Source organism: Euprymna scolopes, chromosome 12, assembly GCF_053919585.1.
Source record: "Euprymna scolopes isolate OS-2025 chromosome 12, ASM5391958v1, whole genome shotgun sequence".
Taxonomy (NCBI): Eukaryota; Metazoa; Mollusca; class Cephalopoda; order Sepiida; family Sepiolidae; genus Euprymna; species Euprymna scolopes.
Genome location: NC_136493.1, coordinates 83,145,921 through 83,171,150, shown reverse-complemented (window position 1 = coordinate 83,171,150; position 25,230 = coordinate 83,145,921). Strand labels below are relative to the sequence as shown.

Genomic DNA, 25,230 nt, shown 5'->3' with positions numbered 1-25,230 from the left:
TACAACATTAAGAATTGTTGACAACTGATGATGCAAAAAGCAACAAACTGTGCTTCACAGAAGTGTAACCTCATGTATGTACTAAAGGAACGCTTCATCTGACTGCTGTTTGTTGACACTGCATTTTTTTCACCAGCAGTGTTGCATCTAACGAAATAGAGATCAGTTTTCTTGTAAATTGCATCATCTCCAGAGATGCAAATTGAATCACTCACTGGTCCTGATTTCTTAATCCATAGTTGGTAGTCAATGTGGAAACAATACATAAATATGTATCACCATTGACGTATGTGTTGATGTAATACTTTTCTGATCTGAGAGAAATTATTTTTCTTCCAAGACCGTTTTTAGTTTCTAAGTCACTACTTTTATCAGGAACCACACCACCATCATCAAGATTTTCATACAACTTCTAGTATATCCTCAGAACATCTGTAGATCTGGAACCATTGAGCAATGAATTAACAATTTGTTCAGGCTGCCTGCTTGCTGACACAAAGTATGCACTCGGCATCAGCTAGCCTTGACACATGCTTGTTCAACTTCAAATCTTTCATGGGATGCTGCATTCTAATTTTTACATTGTAGGCTTTGGTGCCAACTTTTGCTTCCTACTCTGCCCGACTTATTAGTTGTGGGGATAATAACATTAAGAAAAAGCGGACGCAATGTTCTACAGGAGTTGGGAGCATTATTTTCCCCACAAATAAACTGTTAATAGTGGTCTGAATGGTGTGATGCCTCACTGAAGCTTATGCTTTTTAACTTCTACACAAGTTGTTGCTCTGCACCGTCATCAAAATCCTTAAAGATCATATCAAGCTCTCTTGTTTCCACATTTAAATTACCACAAAATTTTCCAAGGAATCAGTTAATGTTTCAATATTAATCAACAAAAAAAGTAAAACTTGTGCATAAGGATTTTTTTTTTTTTTTCAAGTATTTTAGAGGGTTTTTCCTGGGGTTGGCAAAGCAAGATATTACATTTCTAAACATTTTTTGGTGAGGATTGCTTATTCGTATTATTTGGATTTATCGAACTACTGTTTTCATCTTGAGGGCTATTTTCATGTTTTAATCGATGTTAACCTCCAACCTTCTGCAGGTGTATCTTAACACAATAACATAACGGGAATTTAGACAGAATTTCAAACAGAACTTCAGGAGAGTAGCATGCTCTTGTTCTGTCAGCTAGAACTGAATTGAGGTCTTGGGTAATTCACAATTGTATTCCTCGGTTCCCCGCACTCAGAACTGAACCTTCAACTTTCAAGAGAATATCATTTTTACAATTGATTTTTCCAAGTACCCTAATCAATGCACCACAAGTTCTTGCAGACAGTTCTAGCATGAATTTTGAGAGCCTTAAACCTAGTTTTTTCTAGTTGTAAATATCACAATTATTAATTTTTATTACTATATATATATATATATATATATATATATATACATACAACATGGGAACAGTTAATTATAAATAATAGATTATATATATATATATATATATATATAATCTATTATTTATAATTAACTGTTCCCATGTTGTGTTACTATGTCTACTTAGTAAGTAAAGTGTGGACAAATGAACAGACAAGGGTGAATTTACAGGGTCCCCCCCCCCCTTTGTTAAAGGGACCAAAATGCATAATTAACACTGAAATTTACATGTTTTTTATTAGTATTTACGATTAACTAAAATAAAGAAAAACAAATTTCTTATTTTAAAATGAAGGTTTTTGGTCTCATTCCAAAAGATACAGGAAAATTGTTGGGGACCCACCTTAATCTCATGAAATTTCTTTGGCAGAAAAGGGAAAAGTATATGAATGTTAATTAATAAGTTTAATTATTTTGTTACTTAATATTGTTTCATTTTTAGTTTGTTAATTGACTTGTTTCCTTTTTCAATTAACTGATTATAACTGTTCAGGTATAGTAATCATGTACTATTATTACTTTGTCAGTTTGTTAATTTGTTTCCTTTTCCTAAACTGTTTCAGAAACCATGGCTCAGATATAGTATTGATTTTTTGTTCTTTAAATATCTGTTTCCTTTTCGAAAACTATGGCAATTTGTGGAGACGTCTTTTACCTTTACTTGAAATTTTTTCATTGTCTGTCTCAAATTATCTTTTGCAAAAAATACTTGTTTTTGCTTAGTCAATGCTGGTTATCTATTTTGCATTAACGTTTTGAACTACTTAAGCGCCCAACATTTTAACAAGGTTTTAATAGTAATGATTTTGATTTAGAATTTTATTACGGATCCATCCGCAGAGTATATGGTAAACATTAAATAGTTTTGCAATAAAAGGGACATAACTCTTGCATCCACAATACCGGAAATAATATGATGCAATTTCACAAGAATGTATTTGGATTTTTTAAATTTAAAAAATATTTTAATGTTTACTTCGATTTTATTTTTTAATATTCCGATGCACATTTTTACTGAATATAAATATGATTTTCAAGGCCTTTTCAAGACATTTTCCATATTTTCAAGGTAATAATAGAAATAAGGCTTTTTTAAGACTGTGCAAACCCTATTGTAAAACCATTACTATATATATATTACTTATCTTTTACTCATAATTAACGGTTCCCATATTGTTTTAAATTCTATACTAGGTCTACTTAGTAATTAGTTGTCATCCATCATATATGCTACTTCTTTCAGTTGTCTTACTCTCCACCGTTCTTATCTGTCTATAATTTTTACTTCCTCCCATAAAGGTAGATAATTTCGTTTTTACCTCCATATATGGACCAACCATATCTGATATTTTAATTTTTCCAAATATTACAGCTTTTTGATGTTCTCCTAACTTTACTTACAGTAGGCATGTTTCACCTTTGTATAGTTTTCTACAGTTACATGGAATATCTTAGTTTTAGTCATGATTTTTCTGTAGCAGGCTCAACTCACACAAGCTGTTTCCAGAGAGTTGAATCGCTCCTGAATGCTGTCGTGATGTCATATGGATTACATATTCTTTTAAGTTTTTCCAACAACCCTTCATGTATGGCATGCAAACTGATGAGTTTTCCAGTGGTGTCCACATTTCTTGGAGGTGATGTCATGCTCTCTGGATAGTTGTTTCAGTGGAGGGTTTCTCTTAAACTGTCCATCCCCTCTTGATATGCATTGATGTTACTACATATTGCTTTCGTTCGGTGTTGTAGGCAACAGACGGTTACTTTCTTTACATTATATGGATGGTAGAAGTTGAAGTTTAGGTACTGTCCAGTGAAGTTGGCTTTCAGTATACAGATGACATAAAACGCCTACCAGTACAGGCGATAATTTGTTGTTATACTCTTTTTCCATTGTGAATTGTATAAATGGAAGGATGAAGCTCACATGGTTTAGTAATGCTTGAACATCTTCCTGGTAAGGGCCAGAGTATGAATGCGTCATTCACATATCACAACCATGTTGTTGGCTTTAGTGATGTTGATTCTAATGCCATTTCCTCAAAGTACTCCATATATATATATATATATATATATATATATATATATATATATATATATATGTGTGTGTGTGTGTGTGGATACGGTCTTTCCTAATCAAGCCAGAGATGGCTCATGTTGTCAAGTTCGAATCTGTTGACTGGTGTTAATCGTGACACCCTGCACTGAAGATTCCCGAAAGGATGAAACACTAGTGTCTGTAGGTATTTAATTATTATAGTAAAAAAAATTAATCATATATATATATATATATATATATATATATATATATATATATATATATATATATAGTTGTTGGAATCCATATTAAATAGAGAAATAGTCAACCACCTCAGCAGAAACAACATTCTTAGTGACACACAATATGGTTTCTGCTCTGCAAGATCTACCGCAGATGTGCTGACGGTTATATCTCATAGGATTAGTGAATCTCTTGACAAAGGCTTCCTTTCTAGGGCAATTGCTCTTGACATATCAAAGGCCTTCGACAAAGTATGGCATAAGGGTCTACTTCACAAGATTTCCAGCTACGGTATAACTGGAAATGTTTTCTCAATTATTAAATCATTTCTCTCTGATAGGCTCATTAGAGTAGTGGTTGATGGCAGAAATCAGAGGCCCACAGTATTAATGCTGGAGTCCCTCAAGGGTCCATCCTGGGCCCAACTCTCTTCCTGATCTACATCAATGATCTCCCAAAACACATACTTAAATCATTTGTTGACATCTATGCTGATGACACAACCATCTACGGTAACACATCAAAGGCTGTAAATGAAAAAGTTCTCTGATTCTCTTTCCTCTGATCTCAAGCGCGTGGTTCAGTGGGGGAAGACGTGGCTGGTTACCTTTAATGCATCTAAAACCAAACTCCTATCCTTACATCATCAACGCTCTGATCCCCATCTGGCATCAATTGGGATGGAGGGCTCTCGTCTTGGAGAGACCCCGTGTTTTGACAAGCTTCCGGGTTTTACCTTTACTCCTGATCTGAAATGGAACACGTACATCAAGTCTGTTGCCAAGGTTGCTGGAAAGATGGTGGGATCCTTCTACCGCTCCAGAAGATATCTCAATACTGATGCAATTCTCTATCTATATAAAAGCCAAGTATGTCCAAGGATGGAATACTGCTGCCATATCTGGGCAGGGGCTGCTAAAAACAGCCTATCCTGCCTTGACAGAGTACAAAATAGACTTCGTGGCTTAGTGGGGGATGCCCTTTTCTCTACCCTGCAGCCTCTCTCCCACAGAAGAGACATTGCGAGCCTATCTTTGTTTTATCGTTATTTCCATGGTAGGTGCTCGTCTGAACTCCAATCTCTGGTCCCCCCCCCCGCCAATCTTTCACGAAAAACACCCGTCTAGCTGAATCCACTGTGAAAAATTTCCCCCACTCTTTATCTGTGCCTAAATCAAAACGTGGATTCCATGAACAAAGCTTCTTTCTTAGAACTGTACGCCTGTGGAACTCTGTTCCATCTGCCTGCTTCCTACCTGACTACAACTTGGATGTGTTCAAATCCAATGTTAACAAATTCCTAATGAACCGCCCCCTTAAGTAAACACTTCATCAAATCTCCACACTAACGTAATGTACTTGCAATAACCCTTATCCCTGAGTGGCTTCCGGGCCTTGATAAGTGGTGACCACTGTGTAAAAAAAAAAAAAATATATATATATATATATATATATCTATACACACACATACATATATACATTGGCCAGTACTGATCTCATCACCAGACCTTATTCCTGACGGTATATATCAGATCCTATCATGAAGTATGTAAAGTATGTAGTTTCTATACAGAAGGTCAACATTTCCATCATATTGTCAGTTGGGATGCAGGCGTATTCCTTATTGCATACAACTGTCAAGAGTCTCCATCAGTGGATAGTTCCATGAACAGGCTCACTACATCTAGACCCATCATCTGGTTGGACTAAATGAGAGCCTTGTTTATTATTTCCATGATATGAGCTGAATTCCTCATGTACGATGGAGATTTGCCTATGATTGAAGTAATTATATCCATCAGGAATTGGCTCAATGGATGTTAAACCTCGACCCTAATGGAATACTGTCATTATGAATCTTAGGGAGGTTGTATAGATGTAGTAGCTTGATGTCTGTATTTTGCAGGTGGTATTAAATCTTTGTTCTTACTGAGGATCTGTGACCGCTTCCTTTCTGTTTTCAAAGTTGGATTCCTTTCACTTTACAGTAGCCACTAGATCCTATTAGATTTGCCAATTTCTTGGAATATTCCACTCTCTCCATTAACACTGTCTGCTGGTAGTATTCTGCTATCATCACTGTTTAGTGGCTTGATAGCCAACACTTCTCCCTTTGAGAGGTTAGGCTTCATAGGTATTGAATTCTCAAGTGCTTGTCCCACTTTCCACCTTAGTTCATCTTGCGACTTTGGTTTATTTAAGACTACCTCCTCTACTGGAACTATCATATCTAAGTATGGAATCTGATGGTTGTGACGAAGTTGGGACCTTTGTTTAGCACCAATTCCTTAGCGAATGTTTACTTTTATCGATAATGGCTCTTAGTCATGAATGGTATATGGAGTTTAACATCCTTAGTTTTGAGATTTTTCAATTTTTTTTTATTTGGTGAGACTTAACCTCCTTTCATTGTTTCTTATATGATATACCCAGGTATTCTTGGGTGCTAGTTTTGTCATCAGTCCATGGTATACTTTCCAGGAAGAAAGTGAGGTCATTTGAGATTTCGGTTTGCAATTGATGTTTTTTTTACTAACTGTTGTGAATTCTGTCTTGGACAAGCTCATGACATACATGTTTTGTGATCCTTTGTCTTCTCTTGGAGCTGACTGGTAGTTTGAATGTTAAACCTGATAATACTAGCTCAAGATTATGGCATTTGCATAGGAATGTTAGTCATCCTTGCTAGTTTTTGGTAAAGTGCATTTCCATTTTTGTATTTCAAAATTTGTTGTGAAAATGACACTCAAGGTGAGAAGAATCCAAATACAAATAATCAATTCTCATCTCAAAAATTAAAAAATAAAGAAAAATAAGTTTTGTCTTTCTGAATGAATTAGCAACAAGAAAATCTGGTACTTATATAGAATACAGACTGTGCTATTTCTTATATATGTGATTTTTATGTTAAATTAAAATTTTACGGTTATCATTTATCTATTAATTTGTTAGATGAAAGTACAAAACAGTTACCAAACATGTCCTCTTTCCCATGTTAAGAATAGGTTTCTAAATATTTCAGTACGGCCTGTATTTAGCACAAATACCAAAAATCTAAAAATAAACAGGAAAAACAAAATACGCAAAATCTTTGTTGAAAATAAAAGTTGAAAATTATCTCCCTTACTTTCCCACCCTACAGTAAAAAAAGGGGGGGGGTATTAAAGTCTTTTGGTATATAAAGGTAAAAATAATTTTAATGATAAAAAATACGATCATGAGCAATTAGTTTAAAAAAAAAAAAAAAAAAAAAAAAAACAGGTATGTTTTACAATGAAGAACAAAATGGAAAACTGACCAAAAAGCAAATATATAACAAATAAATGTCACCAAAGGTAAGATAAGTTACTCTTCTACCTACCTTGATAAGTTTTGGGGGTTTAATTTATTTTAAAAGTATTCAAGTTTGAAACAAAGATGAGAGCTTAAATAAAAACGAAAACAAAGATGGCAATTCACATTCAGAATTCCCAGAATCGTTCAAAACTGGAGAATAAATTAAATAATTTTTTTTAATTATTTAAATGGCAGAAATCCACTGAATAAATATCACTGACATTTATCAGGACTTCAAAGACATCATGTTGCCATCTTCGTTTTGGTTTTATTACTTGCATTTCAAACTTAAAAAGCTTTTAAAAAACTTTTAAATTAGTTAAAAACACTGGTGAAAATCTACGAATGGAGTCCCAAATTCTAGTTTGTTTCACTTTTTGACCATTTCGCCTGTCATCTCTCTTTGACAGATTGGACACAGGACTTTTGTTTTCTAGTATTTTGTTTTCCATTAAAATGCTTTAACATTGTTATACATTCTCCAAAATTGGCTGCTAATGCAATGTTATTTGCACCAAAACACCAAAAACATATCTAGGCAAGCAGAAGAATAATGTTGCCTTTGATAACATTTAGTATACATATTTGTTTTAGACCATTTTTTTTTTTTTGTTCTTTTGTCCATTGTAAAACATATCCCCCTCCCCTAAAAAAAAACAAAACAAAAGAAAAAACACAATCAACTTCATTGAAACGCGAAATAGTTGCGATTCCGAAGTGAAAAAATTTTTTTCTGAAAAATATAACATTTGATTATTAATATTTCAATTGTTGGATGCAAAAGTTTTAGTAAGAGAAAAGAAAGCGTTTTCTAAATTAAAAGTTTAAAAAAATAATGATTCAAAATTATTCCCTCTTTTTACAGATGTTTATGAAATCTAGAAATTTGAAATGATTAAAAAAAAAAAAAATGTATTTACCAGGTGTTAGAGTTGAAGGACTTAAAAATCAAATTCCCGAAAAAACATAAATGGTGCACGGTTTAATTCAATAAGCAAAAAGAATTTTCAAGAAGAAAAAACTATGAAAAAAAATTTGCAAGAAAAAAAATGAAAAAAAAAGTTAAATTAATGAAAAAAAAAAAAAAAATGGCCGGTTCACTTGGGAGTTATCGCCGAATGTTGGTCTATTTTTAGTAATCACCCCATCGTATTTTACCCAAAAATGAAAATGAGATCCTATTTTTTTTTTTTTTTTTTTAGACAAAGTCCTTCAAATTCGGTGATGGCATTAAAATAAAATCACTCCAAAGGGTAACTCTACCATGTATCATTGCTAAAATGAACATTAAAATAACAAGTGATGTTGTTGTTGCTAATATTCCTGTTATTAAGCAACACGCAATGAAAAGGGCGGAGACGACCCTCAACTTTAATGTTGACACAGTGAAACTGTTTGGCAAAAGAATAAAATTACTGTGCACCACTTCTGGCTACTACCACATCCCTATATCCAGAACTCTACCGGACCGGGATAAGTTATGATATATTCTATTTCTAAACAATATTAATAAAAAAGGCAAAGAAGAAAAATTAAAAATTGCCACAATCAACAATACAGCCATCTCAGTGCACAAAAACTATATGATCTTGTCAGAAATGCTGGTTTAAAAGATGCTGAATTTATGGACATCTTAAGGAAACTCCCTCTTACTTGTCAGACCTGCATCAGGTATAAAAAAAAAAAAAACTTGCATCTCAACCTGTTGTAGGATTTCCCTTAGGAACTTATTTCAACCAGATTGTAGCCATGGACATAAAGGAAATTAATGGACATAAAGTACTACACCTGGTTGACCATGCAACAAAATATAGCGTTGCTGTCCAGCTTACAGGTAAGGAAAGTTCTGATATCCTTACTGCTATCTTCAAACACGGGATTGCATATTTTGGTGCCCCAAGAGCCTTTCTTACTGATAATGGCAAAGAATTTGACAATCAAATCTTCCAAGACGTGGCTCAAAACTTGAATATTATAGTCTGTACCACTGCCACACAATCTCCTTGGAGTAATGGATTAAATAAAAGGCACACTGGTGTTCTGTGAGAAATGGTCAAGAAGACATTAGAAGATGTCCAGTGTAATTTTGAAGTTGCACTATCATGGGCTGTCAATGCCAAATCCTAACCAGCTGGTTTTTGGTAAAAATCCTAACCTGCTTTCCCTTTTGAAGGATTAACTCTCTGCACTAGAAGGTGTAAGTACTAGCTAAATTGTTGCTGACAACCTCAATGCAATGCATGCTGCAAGGAAAGGTTTCATAGAGTGTGAAATCTCTGAAAAATTAAGACAAGCCCTTCGTCATCAAGTGAGGACCTCCATAATTGATCAATACAAAAATGGTGACCTTGTTCTTTTTAAAAGAAATGAATCTGATAGATGGCTTGGTTCTGGTATTGTCATAGGCTGGGAAAAAACATGGAGCCACATATTTTAGAGTGCATCCCTCGCGCTTAATTTTATATCCTGACACACATTATAACATCTCTGAGCACCATGACACCAGTTGACAAATAAAACCTCAGAGCCAAAATAATGACACAAGTGGTTATATGCCAGTAGATGACGGGAGTGAAACTGCTGATAATCCTCAACAGAATGGATCTAATGTATGTGGCACACTACCAAAAATGATCACCAAATCTGTGCAACTGCCTAGACCAGGCCAAACTATAATATGCAAATTCACCAATGATGAAGACCAAGAATGGAGGAAACTGAATGTGATCAGTAGAGCTGGTAAAGCCACCGGTAAAAATAAATATTTAATGAACGTTGTTATGGAGGAAGGTGATCCATTCTGGCTGGATTTTGAGAACAGGGTTTTGGAATGGGAAACCAATAATGACGATCAAACCCTCACTGAACAAGCCCCAAAAGTAAATCCAATTACTAACTCCTCTAATGACGAATATGACAAAACCAGGACGAGAGAACTCCAAAGTTGGGCTGAACATAAAGTCTACACACAAGTGCTAGATCAGGGCCAACCAAAAATAAGCACAAGATGGGTCTACACTAACAAAGAATCCAATGCCAAACAAGACCTGACCTCAGTGTATTAAACAAATTACTCAAACCATTAAAAAAAAAAAAAAAAAAAAAAAAAAAGAAAGAAATCCCAAATTCATATTCCAAATCTGGAAAACCTTAAATTGCTGCAAATCATACAGCGATGCATCCTTTGCTAACCAAACTGACGGTGGATCACAAGGTGGCTACATAATTTCTTTGGTAGGTAATAATAACCAATATATGCCAATAGTCTTGCAATCTAAACACATCAAAAGAATAGTCAAGAGCACTCTTGGTGCAGAGACTTTGGCCATGGTTGATCTCACTGAAGCCTGTCTTTATTACAGAACATTGATATTAGATCTGTTACAACTGGAAGACAACCCTACTAATATCAAGATAACATGCAAAACCATTCTACCACACAAATATTTGATAAAAGACTACGAATTGAAATGGCAATTCTTAGAGAAATGGTTGACAGAGGAGAAATTGCAGAGATATCTTGGATACGCACTGATAAACAGTTTGCTGATGGTTTAACCAAAAAGGGAGTCCCCTCCTTTAAAATTCTTGGATTCACATCTGAACCCAAGAAATCAATCTAATTTTAAAATGTACCTATTTACTATGCCTCCCCACGGGACAGAGTTAGACACCAGGGTCGTTTTTTAACGTGGAGAAAAGGTACAAAAATAAAAATTGTCTCAGTCGTGAAGGATTTCTCCTCTAACGAAAGAGAACAAGAAAATGAAGTGCAGCATCTGAAGAACAGATACTATACTTTGATCTTGACCAAAAGGCCAAAATGTAGAGTCATACAATTTTGTTCAACCATTACTTTTTTTTTTCTTTTCTCTGCAAATAACTTTTTTATGCTCTCTCTTGAAAAGTTCATCTTTAGTACCAAAAAGAAAAGCGGGGAAGTGTTAATGCCCCATCCTATTTACCCTGCCCAAAGACAGACTGATGATCTTCCCTGGTATTGGGAAAGGGCAGGGGCAAAGGGAAATAGGCAGTTCAGTATTTCTCTTTGAGAAAAGTCGCACGCGTTGGTACTCTGAAAAAACATCCCCCATTTATCACATTACCGTCTGGACATTAGTTCACTTTAACATTTGCTATAGTATAGTTTTTTTTTTCAGTATCACTTGCCACGTATATACTCGTCACAGATGTCACATATCAATTCATGTCCCATAAGGTCACAAATGCAAAACATGAAATGAACTAATGCATAGAATATTTCAAACAACCAAAACTTTACATTGGCAGTTTTCATTGTGAATGGAAATCATTATGAAGTAAAACATCATTCTCAGAGTGATCAACTTTAATGCTGAGACAAATCTTTCCATGATTAAATTTGAAGTGTTTTGCAATTATACTGATATTGTCTTATTTCAAGAATTTTGTGTACCAGCGTTCTTTGGTTGTATACAAAGAAATCGGTAAACCTTTTTTTTTTTTTATTGGATAGTGAAAAAGTACATATCTTGATATTAACACTCTTCATCGGAATGTAGAGCATCAAGAATACAATTTCAATAGCCATATCACAAAAAAACAATGCCTGACGCAATCCATAATGGAAGCATCAAACACTGAAAAAAAAACTAAGTTGGGAGAAAACTATAGATGGCTCACTTTACCCCAAGGTATCCTATATAATTTGAACTATAGTAGGAAGATCACTTTCCTATATAAATTTAATGTTAAATGAACACTTCCAGGTCAGGTTGCAATAAATAGGAACGTGTCATTGTTTTTACTTATTTTACTTATTTTATTTATTTATTTTTTGGCACATAAGTAGATTTAGTTTGATTGGGGGGGGGGGGTCACTAGTTCCTTAAATGGGAAGGGGACTTTATTAAATGAGAAGGGTTTTTTTACAGGGCGAGGGTCTTATAACTTGTTAAAGTGTATTATTCAATTTTGTTTCTTTTTTTTTTAGTTATGGATTTTTTGGATATAAAAGAAAATTTTTTTGCATTTTTTTTTTTTTTTTAGTTATTTAATGCAAAGTATTTGCGTTTTCTTTTATGTTAAATGAAAGTTTTTATGAGTGTGAAAAGTTTTTTTTTTTAGTGTTTTTATTCTTTTAGACTAAAGAAAAGAATTTGTGGTGGGTGATGCATGGTCCACGAGTCTATACAATGAAGGTGGGGATGTTAACGAGCTTTGCTTGTTTATCAGTTTCTGTTTCATGGGCAAACGAGTTTGTTCTGTGTTTATTTGGTCATTCTTTCTAGCAGTGTCTGAAAATGAGCAACAAAGGCATGGTCAGAAGAAAAGTATTCAGAAAGCAATAAAAAGGAAGAAAAAAAAGAGGGGGGGGTCCTCTTAAGTAAGGTGGTCAACACTGCTAACCTATGGATTCCTCTTCGGAGTTAGTACCGACAATTAAAAAAAAACATACTCTAAAACATTAAATATTGTTTCCCTATTTTTGTAGAAAAAAAAAAAATTTAACTTTTTTTGGCCATCAAACCCCTCTCCCCAGCTTAACTAACCCACACCTTCATCCATGTCACACAAAATCAGCTTTTGAAAAAAGAAAAGAAAAAACAAAAAAAAAAAAAACACATTTCTACATAAATTTGTGAATATCTTCATGCTCCTGCCTGTAATTGGTTAAAAGGGAAAGAAACCTCTTAAAAACCTTAAAGACATATTTTTTAATTAAATTGAAACCATGAGACACTAATTCAAAGTTTCCCAAAATTTCAATGTTTTCCGACTATATTAGAGGACACATGGAAGGCTGAGATGTAAAAAAGAAAAGAAAAGCCACTCACTTTCGAATGTACGTCAAATTTTTTTTTAGTTCCAATATAAAATTTGTGTAAATTGCATTTAAGATCGCATCACCATAGTTTGATTGATGGATTTTTCATTAGAAACATAAAATTTACTATTCTATCTAATTAAAAGACAAAAATAAAATAGAACAAGTGAAGCATGCATGGTCCCTTGTGAGTGCACAGTGAATGAGGCATAAAAAAGTTTAACATTAACCCCCCCCCCCCCATTTAGTCTCAAAAGTTCCCAAGGGACACCAAATCCTGGTGAAAATGAACAAACGGTGCAGTTTTAAGTCTTAAGATATGTAAATTTGAGTTCTGCACCAAACAAAAAAAGAAATGACTAAGTCCATCATTTGCCCTATCCCCCCATTTAGGCCAAAAAGTAACCAAGGCCTTAAAATTTAAATTTGAGTTCAGCACCATGCAAAACTACTAAACAGACATACACAGAAAATTTTGGACAAATATGGTAAAATAGTTCCAAAAATGGAGTGTTTTTATTGGCCCTAAAAGAGTCCCTGGGACACATCCAAGAGTTATTGCGAAGTATAGACAAAAATTATATAGAAATCAGTTAGTTACAACTTTTCAGAAAGTTTTATAAAAATCCAAGGCATGAATTTTTTTTTTTAATAAGCACAAGTGTCAATTTTAGCCATTTTAGCCTGAAAGGCACCTACCTCTTTGGGGCAACCGGAGTTTTCCCAGGAAATCCATTCTGTTTTTTTTTGTTTTTTTTTACTCATATCATGTTTAATGCTTGTGCAAAATTTCAAGAAATTCCAAGGTGTAGTTATTGAGAAAAGTGCAGAGAGACGAACGGACAAAGGTGAATTTACAGGTCTACCCTCCTTTTTGTTGGGAGATAAAAAATTAGTTTGGTAGGTATGTGCCAAAAAATGGTCAGATTATGGGGTCCATGATTATAAAAAGCCGGTTTATAATTTTTTTTTAATACATCTCTTTTTTTATTATTTTTCAAATCGTGTTTGAAAAGATAAAAATCTTAATCTTTAAAAAGAAAAAGTGTATCATTATAAGTGAAAAAGAAGTTATAAGTGAAAAAGAAGTTATAATGAAAAATATATCACGATGGCTAAGAAAATCTGAAAATTCAACTAATTTGAAATTTAAATAAATTGTAAAAATCCCTTGAAAAATAAATATTAATTTTCTGGAACTAATTCTAAGATAATTAGTAAATTACAGTCTGGAGATACTGAACAAAAAATAAGTTTTTTTAATTAAAAATTGCATAATTATTCCCCAAAAAGCATTTAATAACAAAAAACAGCCTTCAGTCAATCATAACAAATGACTATCGGCACACAAAATTTTTATGGAAGCCCAAAATGTCAATTTTATTTTTATATTTATAGAGAAACTAGCAGGCCGCCCAGCGTAGTCCAGTCGTAAAATACTCTTATGATATTTAGGTGCAACTTAAAGAAGTACGTCCAGCAGACGAGCCTCGTTCTGAAATTCATAAAATTTAGGTAAAAACCCCGGTGAAGCTAATGAAAAGTAACCGTTTTGAATGAAAATGGATATAAGCAACATTTTTAAAATTAATTTCTTAATTTTACTTTAAAACAAAATGTAAACATACATAAACAATATTTTAGAAAATTTTAAATTTTAATTAAAAATAGATTGTAAACATTGTAAACGATTGTGAAAAATGGAACGCATGTTCCCATGACTTGTGTTAACTAAACTATGGAAAAGCAGAAGCGACTTAATGATCTTTTAAAACCTGTGTTTATTTTCTTCAAACTGCAATTAATAATGAATCTTTGTTAGGTTTAAAGATTTACACAGTTGAACGATTAATAATATTATCAACATTTGTATATTAAATATGAAATACAGTTTTACTAAATATATACGAGTGTTAATTACCGGCTCCCATATTTTCTTTGGTAAAAAGAGACAAACAAAATATGAGTGGGACCTACAAAATGCTTAATATTTGTGCAATAATATTTTCAAATCGGTTTTAATCTGGCAATAAAATAGCTTACAAGAGCCATGTTTATATCAAGACTTCTTTTTAAAAAATTTTAACACAATTAATTAAAAATCTATGTTGTAACGGGACATTTTGAAATAATGGAATTTTAATCTTTTAAAAATTAATTTTTAGGAAGTTTCTTTTTCTTGGCAATCCAACTGATTATAGTATATATTAATTAGAAAAAACGCTATTTAAAAACATAATATTAAATTTATATCAATTTTTTAATTGCAAGTTTTTGTTCCATACATGTATTTAAATTTTTAAAAATTAAATACTTTTTACTTATTTGAAATCTTATTTTTCATAATAAATAGAAATTTCGATAGATTTAAATATATTTTGTTCAAATTTCGAAAAAATAAAGCGGGGGGGGGGCGCACTAAAATAAAAAAATAAAAAAATTTCCCCTCGCATCTTTTACAGAAACTGCATTTTATATGTAATTTCATTTTAAAATGTATAAGTATCGAAAATTTCACGAAAATCTGACCATTAGTTGATCTTTGCTAGATTTATTAAACACTGGTATGTTTTCACGTTCAAAATGCTTACTACATGGGAACGTTATTTTAAAGCGCGAATTATGTAAACACGATTTTCGCCTTATTATTTTCATACGATGAAAATTTTTTTTTTAAATTATTAATTTATTTTGCCCTTCTTTTAAATGGTACAAAAGTTATATTGATAATATTAATTTAGAATAAAGTTACATTCGTGTTACATATAGGCGGGGGGGGGGGTAATTATATGATGAATTTTGGAGGTGCCTAATAAACAAAGAAAATTCTTTTATAAATAATTATTGAAAAGTATTGCAAAGCATTTACATGCCTTGTTCTTTGGAATTCGGTACTTTCACCTAGCAATGTAACAAACAAAAGAAGCAGTTGTTATTGTTTTTTTTTTTTGTTTTTTGTTTTTTGTAATGCATGTATTAAATTAATTAGTAACAACTGTTAATGTATTGGGGAAAAGTAATCGAAACAACAGACCCTACCCTCCCAACAAAATATGTAAATAAGAAAAAAAAAAAAAACTTTAATTCAAAGCATTGTTTTAATGTATTTAGTTAATGTATACATTAAAATAACTACTTACTGATCTGTAAATGAAACGCCCCCCACCCACCCCAAATCTTTTGTAATTTTATAAGTTACCGTGATAAAATGATTGCATTATTATGAAGCTGAGGGTGTCACGTAACTATTCTGTACTTTCACCTAACAATGTAGGCAACAACATACAGAAAAATGTAAAGTTTAATCACCGCATAACTTGATTGCTGCTTTTACTGAATAGTTCAAATTAAGTAAATACAAATTTGAATGCAGCTGCTAAAGTAGGCAAAGATAGTATTCACAAAGCTTGGTAAAGGAGATGTTGTATGCAGAAGATGGTCATTGTTTTGTTTTGGTTGCGATATGACAAACATTTTAGTGAAGCGACTATTTCCGCTCGAACAAAGATGTGTGAAAAGGAAATGTGCGCTAAATGAGCTGACGTGTTGTTTTGATCGTCAGTGTGCAAAACAAAGAAAACCGAAAATGTGTAAGGTTTGTTGCAACAGGATAAAAATTATTTTTATCCAAATAATGAAGACGATGGCAGACAATCGGTTTGCATTGAAAGTCTATTGCTAACAAATGTTTTTATGTGATGGAACGTATGAGGCAGCCATGTTAGTAACTGTTCAAAAATAAACAAATCCAATATTCTGAAACTATGGTGACAGCCAATGAAATTGGTTGGAACTTGTTAAGGGGCCACTCATTATTTACGCACGAAATCCTTAATAGCTGACTGTTAACAAAATAAAATGATTAGTGAAATAACAGACGCGTGTAATAATTGAACCCTATGAAATATTTGGTGATGGTGTAAACTGGGTTAGGAGAAGGACATAAAAATGAGGGAGAAAGAATTTTGCTTTCACTTCTAAATATATGTCTGGGAGAGTGAATTTTGTCGAAACTAAAAGGTACGATATTGAATAAAAGCGAATGAAAATATCCGGAAAACATGCACCAGCTATAGTCAGTACATGTGGCAGCTGTGTTTACAATGCTTTAATTCCCCTCCCTCTGGAAGGGAATAAATGTTTCTATTTTATTACACACACACATATATATAAGAGAGAGAGAGAGAGAGGAGATAAAATGCTGCCCATCTGTATTCCCCAAAATTAATCATTAATAATTATCCCATATTTTAGTTTTTTAGTGACGCGGATTCAATTTTTTTCTTATTCATTTTTAAGATTATAAAAAAAAAAATTCTACCGTTGATGTCTAGGCGTTCATGCATGCACGATATGTGAACATTAGGTATGTGCAATAATGACGAAAAAAAAAATAAAAAATAGAGAAATATAGTTTGGAAAAATTCAGCTAAATTTTGAAGTTAAATGAATTCATTGTAAAAAATGAATTTGAAAGATAAATATTAAGTTTTCTGGGTCTGGTGGCCATCTTGGTAAGCCCAAGTGTCTATTTTTTTCAAAGATAATTAGTAAAGTCCTAAGATACTGAATTAAATAAAAAAAAAACACCTTGTTTGTACAAAAAATAGCCTAATTAGCCCCCAAAAGCGAGAGATTCTCTCTTTGCACAAATCAAAACAAAATTGTCTAGGAATGGATTCTACGGCAACAATGTCAGAAAGTTAAAAGGCTGCGTGAAAATGACGTCAGTTGTTGACAGATAGGAAGTACTGATTTTTTCCCCCAGCCGTGCATCCGTATATTCCTATCGTGAACGTTTGTATAATTTTTACCATTTTTTTTTATTTAATTATTTTTCTGTATTCCCGTTTTTAAATTCCCCCCCCCCAAGATTATATAAAAATTATGTTAGGCCGAAAGTTTCACATTCATGCAAACAACGAAAATATAAAAATCTTACATATAAAAATTACTCAAAAACTGCAACCTAAAAAAGTGGAAATATTTTTTGCTATTATAATCTTTAGTGTGAAAATATTAAGCAATGCTTAATTCATAATATCAGTAGTTTGAGAAAAATTTTCATTGAGTTAAATCAAATTCAATAATATGGACTTTAGGAGCTTTTTTCGTAATGTTCCTGAAAACAATTTTTCTTTTATTGTTACAATTTACGATGTTTTATTTTAATAATGATTAAAAAAAAAAAAAACAGCAGCAATGAATTAATTTTTTTTTTACTACTGAAAATATTAACTTTGGTAAACAAACACATTTCCACTAAGATTAAAAAAAAATAATAATAATGGGTTCATTATCTCCCGTGATCATCATTTGATAAATACTGAAAATTTAATTACAATTGGTTAATAGCCTAATTTTTGGTGAATTTTTAAGTAAAAGGAGAATGTTTATACATTTTGAGCATCGACATTCATTTTGCACTTACCTAGTGAACATTCTTTATTGATGTTTGTTCTTTTTGTTTCGGCTCTCACAACTGAGCGGCCTTTTATAATTTATTGAATTCATTCCCGTTTAGATTGTTTGTTCTCACTTGTTCAATAAGAAATAGTTTAAAATTAACTGACTTTAATGTATTAATGTATATATTTGCGCATGCGTACAAATAACATTTAGTTTACTTACGTCTGCCAAGCTTCATTTTTTTTTATTTTTTTTTTTTTACCTCTTAGCAGCTATTTTTACTAACTAAAAACTCAGAAAAGAACGCAATCATTTGGTATTATGGCTTGGCAGAGATACACTTTGAAAAAAAAAAAAAAAAAATGGAGAGTGAATTTTAAAAATGTCAGTGAATCCAACTTCAGCTTACTTCTGTAAATTTTAAACTAATTGTTTTGTACAATTTTTCCTACTAAAAAAGACAATTTTTATCAAATTTATATTAATCCGCCATTTTTGTGTAATTTAATTTCTTTATAAATTTTAGGACTCATAAGTCGGGTTTAATGGAAACTAAGGTTTTTTTTTCTAATTTTATATAAAAAGAAAAAACTTAAATATCACAAAAATAACTAATTCTATTTTCTCAAAATTAAAAACTTTTTAAGCAGCTTTTTTTATGGAGAGAGAAAATGAAGAGATTTGATGTTTTTTTCTTTTTACAAAATAAACAGAAGAGAAAAAATATTGTAAAATCGGCAAATATTTAAAGAATGAACAAGGTTCAAAATTTCAAATTCGTCATATCAGTTTTCACTTTTAAACATTCTTAGCAGGCGTGATTTTTCACTTTCAAATGGTTGCCGATAATTGGTTAATTTGAGTCAGGCGAGACAAACTGGCCTAAAAATGGGTGATCATTTTACATCAAGTTTATATATATATAAAAAAAAAAGTGAGTGCATTTTGTAAACTTTTACCTAGTTTCCACCTTAACATTTTCCTTTTAAAATATGCATGCTTACGCGTACAACAATTGCCACCATTTATAACAAAGACTTACATTGCTTAATATCCAAAAAACTACTTATTTGTGGAAAATTTAAATGCGATATTGGCCAACGTACACAAGTTCTACCCTACTAGCGAAATGCGCATCGGCTCCGATGTTGAACATTGTTCGATTGAGAGAGACATCATTATTTTTACAAGGAAAGAATTTTTGCGTGTGCTTTTTTTTTTTTTTTTTTTTTTTGGATGGATATTTTTTTTGCCGGAGTTTATGTAATTATTAACAGGAAAATTGGTGAATATTATTTTAAAGTTTTACGATCCCTGCGGTATTTTTTTTTTAACTTTACTTTTTTTTTATTTTTTGGCCGGATTTAACAAACAAATAAAATGAAAGCAAGGCTAAACAAAACAAAAATTGGGTTTGTATTACTGTACACATAGATTCGAAAAAGTTGTCAAAAAAACAAATATATAACAAATAAATGTTATCAAAGGCAAGATAAGTTACTTTTCTACCAACCTGGATAAATGCGGGAGTGCCCCAGGGTTCTATCCTTGGACCTCTATTGTTCCTGATATTCATAAATGACCTCCCAGACAAAATTGCCTCTGAGATGGGTATATATGCTGATGACACTACACTCTATGGCAGGCACGACAGGAAGACGAATGAACACATTCCTAAAGAAATGGCAGAAACAGAGGAAGACCTCCAATCTGTGGTGGAATGGGGACAAAAGTGGTTGGTCGCGTTCAATGCTGCCAAGACTAAACTAGTTTCATTCAATAATTACAAGAAACTCTCTCTACCACCTATAGCAATGGCCAACGACTCTTTATCTGAGAGTACATCTTTCAAACTCCTTGGCCTAACGTTCACAGGAAACATGAGCTGGAAGGCATTGCCAGAGCCGCTGCAAGAAAGGTGGACTCTCTCTACCGTGCTAGACAACTACTAAGACCCGAAAGTATCCTGTACCTCTATAAGGCTACCATTCGCCCATGTATGGAGTATTGCTGTCACATCTGGGCTGGTGCATCTGCTACTAGTCTCTCGCTCCTTGACAAGGTTCAAAAGAGAGTCGCAAACCTGATAGGCCCTGAACTGGCATCTAAGCTTCAGCCTCTGTCCCATCGACGAAATGTTGCATCCCTCTGCCTTTTCTACAAGTATTTTAGTGGTGAATGCTCTGATGACGAACTGCAATCACTTGTGCTCCCACGACGTGAGCACCCTCGACAAACCCGACAGGCTACTAAATCCCACCCCCACATTGTAGAGATCCCTAGATGTAAAAGATCTTTTTACTCCAATAGTTTCTTCTCCAGAACCGCTAGACTTTAGAATTCCATTCCAGGTCCCTGCTTCCCCAACAGTACTGATGTGCAGAAGTTCAAGTGTAACATGAACCGACATCTTGCTGCCCAAATCCCTACATAGTACCCCAGTAGTTGCTGCCCCTGATAGTAGCCCCCTACACCAAAGTGGCAATTTGCCTTGTTTGGGGTGAAAATGTAATTAAAAAAATAAATAAATAAAATATTTTTTGTGTTTTTTATTCAATGTAACATGTTTATTTAGCTCGAAAAATATGCAGTGTTTACCGATGTATTAGAAAATTCAAAATGGCGCCCAACTCCCTCTTTAACACGGTAAGTTTGGGAAAATGTGTTATAAATAATAAACTAGACAAAATACTATTAAAAAAAAAAACACCGAATATGTCAACTTATGTCATGGTAACATATATTGAGCAAATTTCTAACAGTATTTTGTCTAGTTTATTATTTATAACACCTTTTCCCGAACTTACCGTGTTAAAGAGAGAGTTGGGCGCCATTTTGAATTTTCCAATACATCGGTAAACACTGCATGTTTTTTGAGCTAAATAAACGTTACATTGAATAAAAACACAAAAAATATATCCAGTTTGGTAGAAAAGTAACTTATCTTGCCTTTGATAACTTTTTTGAATCTATGTGTACAGTAATACAAACCCCAAAAATTTGGTGCTTATGCATTTATGTTACCGTTACTTTTTTTAAGGGTTTAAGTGCCTCTCCCAATGTTTGAATTGTTTTTTTTTTAAGGAAAACTGTTGAAAGTCAAAATTAGCATTTGTGGCGATAAACAAAAAGCTTTAGCATGTACGTACCTCTCATGGAATGTCGTAGATCGAAACACAATGAAATGTTATTTGGTGCTAGTGCACTTATTGATCTGCGCTATTTTTAAATAGTACTTTCAAGTTTAATTAAAGTTTTACGATACCTGTTCTTATTAAATTGTTAGGTGAAAGTACATGTGAAATCCCTATCAGCTACAGTATTTATTAGCGGGGGAGAGGGGGGGTTCTACTTAGTGTCCCTAATATGTATGTGACCGGGTGACCTGACCGGATAGAGTCGAAATTTCAGTGGTCGCGGACTTGTAACTGTCAGCATTTTTCAATTTTAGTGCCGAGGAGGAGGGGCGTATGGGCACAAGTTCCAAATATTTAAAAACAATTAGAAACTCTTCAAACATTAGGGTAGGCACTTAAACCATTAAAAAAAAAATAACGGTAACATAATTGCATAAGTACCACATTTTGTTTTGTTTTGCTTTCATTTTGTTTGTTTAATAAACCCGGCTAAAAAAAAAAAAAGTAAAGTTTTTTTTTTCACCAATTTTCCTGTTAATAATTACATAAACTCCGGCAAAAAAAAAAAAAAAAAAAAATCCTCCCAAAAAAAAACAAATAAAACATGGGACGGGAGAGTGCTGTAGACTGCTGTACTTTCACTTAACAATTTAATAAAAAAAATCGTAGAATTGTAATTAAACTTGAAAATACTATTTAAAAATAACGTGGGTACTTTCACCTAACAATTTAATAACAGGTATTTTTTTAACATTGTGGGAGGCACTTAAACCATCAAAAAAAATAACGGTAACATAAGTGCATAAGCACCAAATTTTTGTTTTGTTTTTATTTTATTTGTCTATTAAATCCGGCCCCAAAAAGTAAAGTTTTTATTTTCACCAATTTTCCTGTTAATAATTACATAAACGCCGGCAAAAAAATATATCCATCCAACGAACAAAAAAACAAAATCATAACAAAAATCATGCGCAAATTTCAAGCCAAAATCTATCTATATATCTATTCTAGCATGGGTGCCCGACGTTACCTGGGTGTTTGGAGGTGTACGTTGAGCCAAGAAAAAAAAAAAAGTGGTAGTAGGAAGGCAGGCTCGAACCCATACCGTGAAGGAGGAAAAAAACGGGTTACGACCACTGCCGGGAGTGACGTAGGTTTTAAGGCTAGTAACTCAAATTTTCGAACCAAAATGATTAAAAAGCTCGCCCTATCTCTGAATACCCTTTATGTAAAATTTTAAATGTTTAAACCAGAAATTGTCTGAGTAATTTTTGGTAGAGACCGAAGCGGTCAAATTTTTTTTTAAATTTGATCCCTATTATGAACTTTGGCCCCTTAACAGCCAAATTTCTGGTCGAAAACCGATTACAACGATTTTCCCAAATCTCAGTATCCTGTATATCAAATTTCGAGTCTGTAGACTGAAGATTGACAGAGTTATTGCGTAGGGAAATATACACAGACACACACTTTCACAGATAGATAGAAAAGTGAAAGTGTGTGTGTGTGTGTGTGTGTGTGTGTGTGTGTCTGTCTGTGTGTGTACATTTCCCTACACAATAACTGTCAATTTTAAGTCTACAGATTCGAAATTTGATATACAGGGTACTAAGATTTGGGAAAATCTTTGTAATCAGTTTTCGGCCAGAAGTTTGGCTGTTAAGGGGGTCAAAGTTTAACGATTCGACCTTTGAGAAGTCTACCAAACTCCTTCGCCAATTTTGAGTATAAACACTTGAAATTTTAGATATAGGTTCCTTGGACATGGATTTAACTTAATAACTTGATTTGAACCCAAAACAAATGTTAAGGGGTCATAATAGGGGTCAAAGTTTTAAAAAATTTGACCTCTGCAGTCTCTGCCAAATTACTCAGACAATTTATGGTCTAAACATTTGAAATTTTACATAAAGAGTATTCAGAGATAGGGCAAGCTTTTTAATTGGTTTGGGTCGAAAATTTGAGCTACTAATATATAAATGTATGTATGTATGTTTGCATGTCTGCCTAAAACTTTCGACAGAGGCGACGGATTTTCACAAGATCTTTTTTAAGCTCGACCCTTCAGACGACAGATACAGAAAAATTGTCTAAAAACATTAATTTCTTCACCCTGAACTGGGCACTTTTCTACAGGGAGGGGTCCCTTTTTTCGCCGATATTTTCGAAAGTCATCTCTTTTCGATTATCTAGCCTTAATTTAAACCTACGTCACTTCCGGTTTGACGGTGGTCCTAACAGCAAAGACGTCAGACGCGGTACGGGTTCGAGCCTGCCTTCCTACTACCACTTTTTTTTTTTTTTTTAACTCAACATACACCTCCGAACACCTGGGCAACCATGCTAGTAAATAAATATAAAAAAAAAAAAATTAAAAAAAAAAAAAAAGCTAGGTCACACACGCAAAAATTCTTTCCTTGTAAAAAAATAATGATATCTCCTTCCATCGAACAACGTTCAACATCAGAGTCAATGTGTATTTCGCTAGTATTGGTAGCATTTATGTACGTCGGCTGCGATATTTTATGTTATAAGTGGTTATTGTTGTATGCGCAAGTGCACATATATTATTTTAATTCTTTATTATCTTAAAAATTCACTTTGTCGTGTCTGGTTTGAACAAATATGGCCACGACATTATATTATTACATGAAACTGCAGAAAAGTATTTTTTTTAGTATCTTGAAAATTAATTGCCAGTCTGAAAAAAAGGGGAGGGGGCCATAAAGTGGGTGCTCATTTTACGTTAAATTAATATGGAAAAGTGATCTTTTTGAAACTAATTTCTTCATATCTTGGAAATTATTTGTTTTTTGGAATTTTAAACGTTATTTTCGTTTTTCGCACCCCCCCCCCCGAAAACCTAGCAGGATTAAAGGATTTTTAGAGGGATGGAAAGATGCTGCATTGCTGCACCTTTACCAAGACGACTTTTATAGGTTTTCGAGTATACTGTAAACGAATATCGCATTTAATTTTTTTCGCAAATAAGTAGTTTTCCAGATATTAAGCAATGTCATTTCTTATGTTCTTGCTGGTGGCCATCTTGGTAAGCGCAAGTGTCTATTTTTTTTTCAATACCTTCATTGCATATATTTTACATGCTATTTGTATATCTTAGTTCTATTTTTGACTAAAATACAATGTTAAAATACCAGTTCGTTTTATTTTTTTTATTATTCATTTATTTCAATGGCTATTATATTCATAGGAAATAAGAATTAAATGTAACGCCTCATCTATGCGAGAACCATATAAACTCTAAGTGTTGTCTAATCGTTTTATTAATACAAATTCATTCATTGTTAATAAAACTGTTTATAAGTGAAACTAAAACCAATCCACGAACAACAAAAAATACTCATAACATACAAAAGACTAAAAAAATCTAGATACCTGCCCATGGGCTGAACAATACTGAAAAGAAAAAGCCAAAATGAATAAAGAACAAAGCGATAAAAATTATTGGACAAAGTTTTGGAAAAGAGGTTGCAGCGACTTATTGTGATGAGAGGAAGGGGGTTCATTGTAGGGAAATACTTTTTGCAATTTTTTCTATAATCTCTAGTCTGGATTATTTTTTATCAATCACCAATAATCGATGCAGCCTCTATCCCATTAAAATAAAGTGTTCAAGAAATCAATTTATAATTTTTTTTTCTGTACTAATTTTTAATAAACTTTATTTAACTTTTGGTACTTATTTACATTCTGACTCAAGTTGGTTACGGAAGCAGCTGGAAAATGCCGACGGCGCAAAAAATTGACATTTCAAACGCGGCGTTGTAATCTGAAGAGGAAAAAATATCCAGGCCCTTTGCAGT

At 33.0% G+C, this 25,230-nt stretch overlaps 1 protein-coding gene across 3 annotated transcripts in view; it reads right to left on the bottom strand.

Annotated features, from left to right (window-relative positions):
- The window catches only part of LOC145291382 (uncharacterized), a 121,238-nt gene that overhangs the window by 74,028 nt on the left and 21,980 nt on the right, over positions 1-25,230 (bottom strand). For 2 of the 3 annotated variants that reach the window (XM_080137172.1, XM_080137174.1), the window contains exon 2: positions 24,803-24,823. The exons of the other annotated variant lie outside the window; for it this stretch is intronic. In XM_080137172.1, the coding sequence (XP_079993298.1) occupies positions 24,803-24,823 (21 nt within the window). The remainder of the gene's footprint in view (positions 1-24,802; positions 24,824-25,230) is intronic. 3 annotated transcript variants of the gene reach the window in all.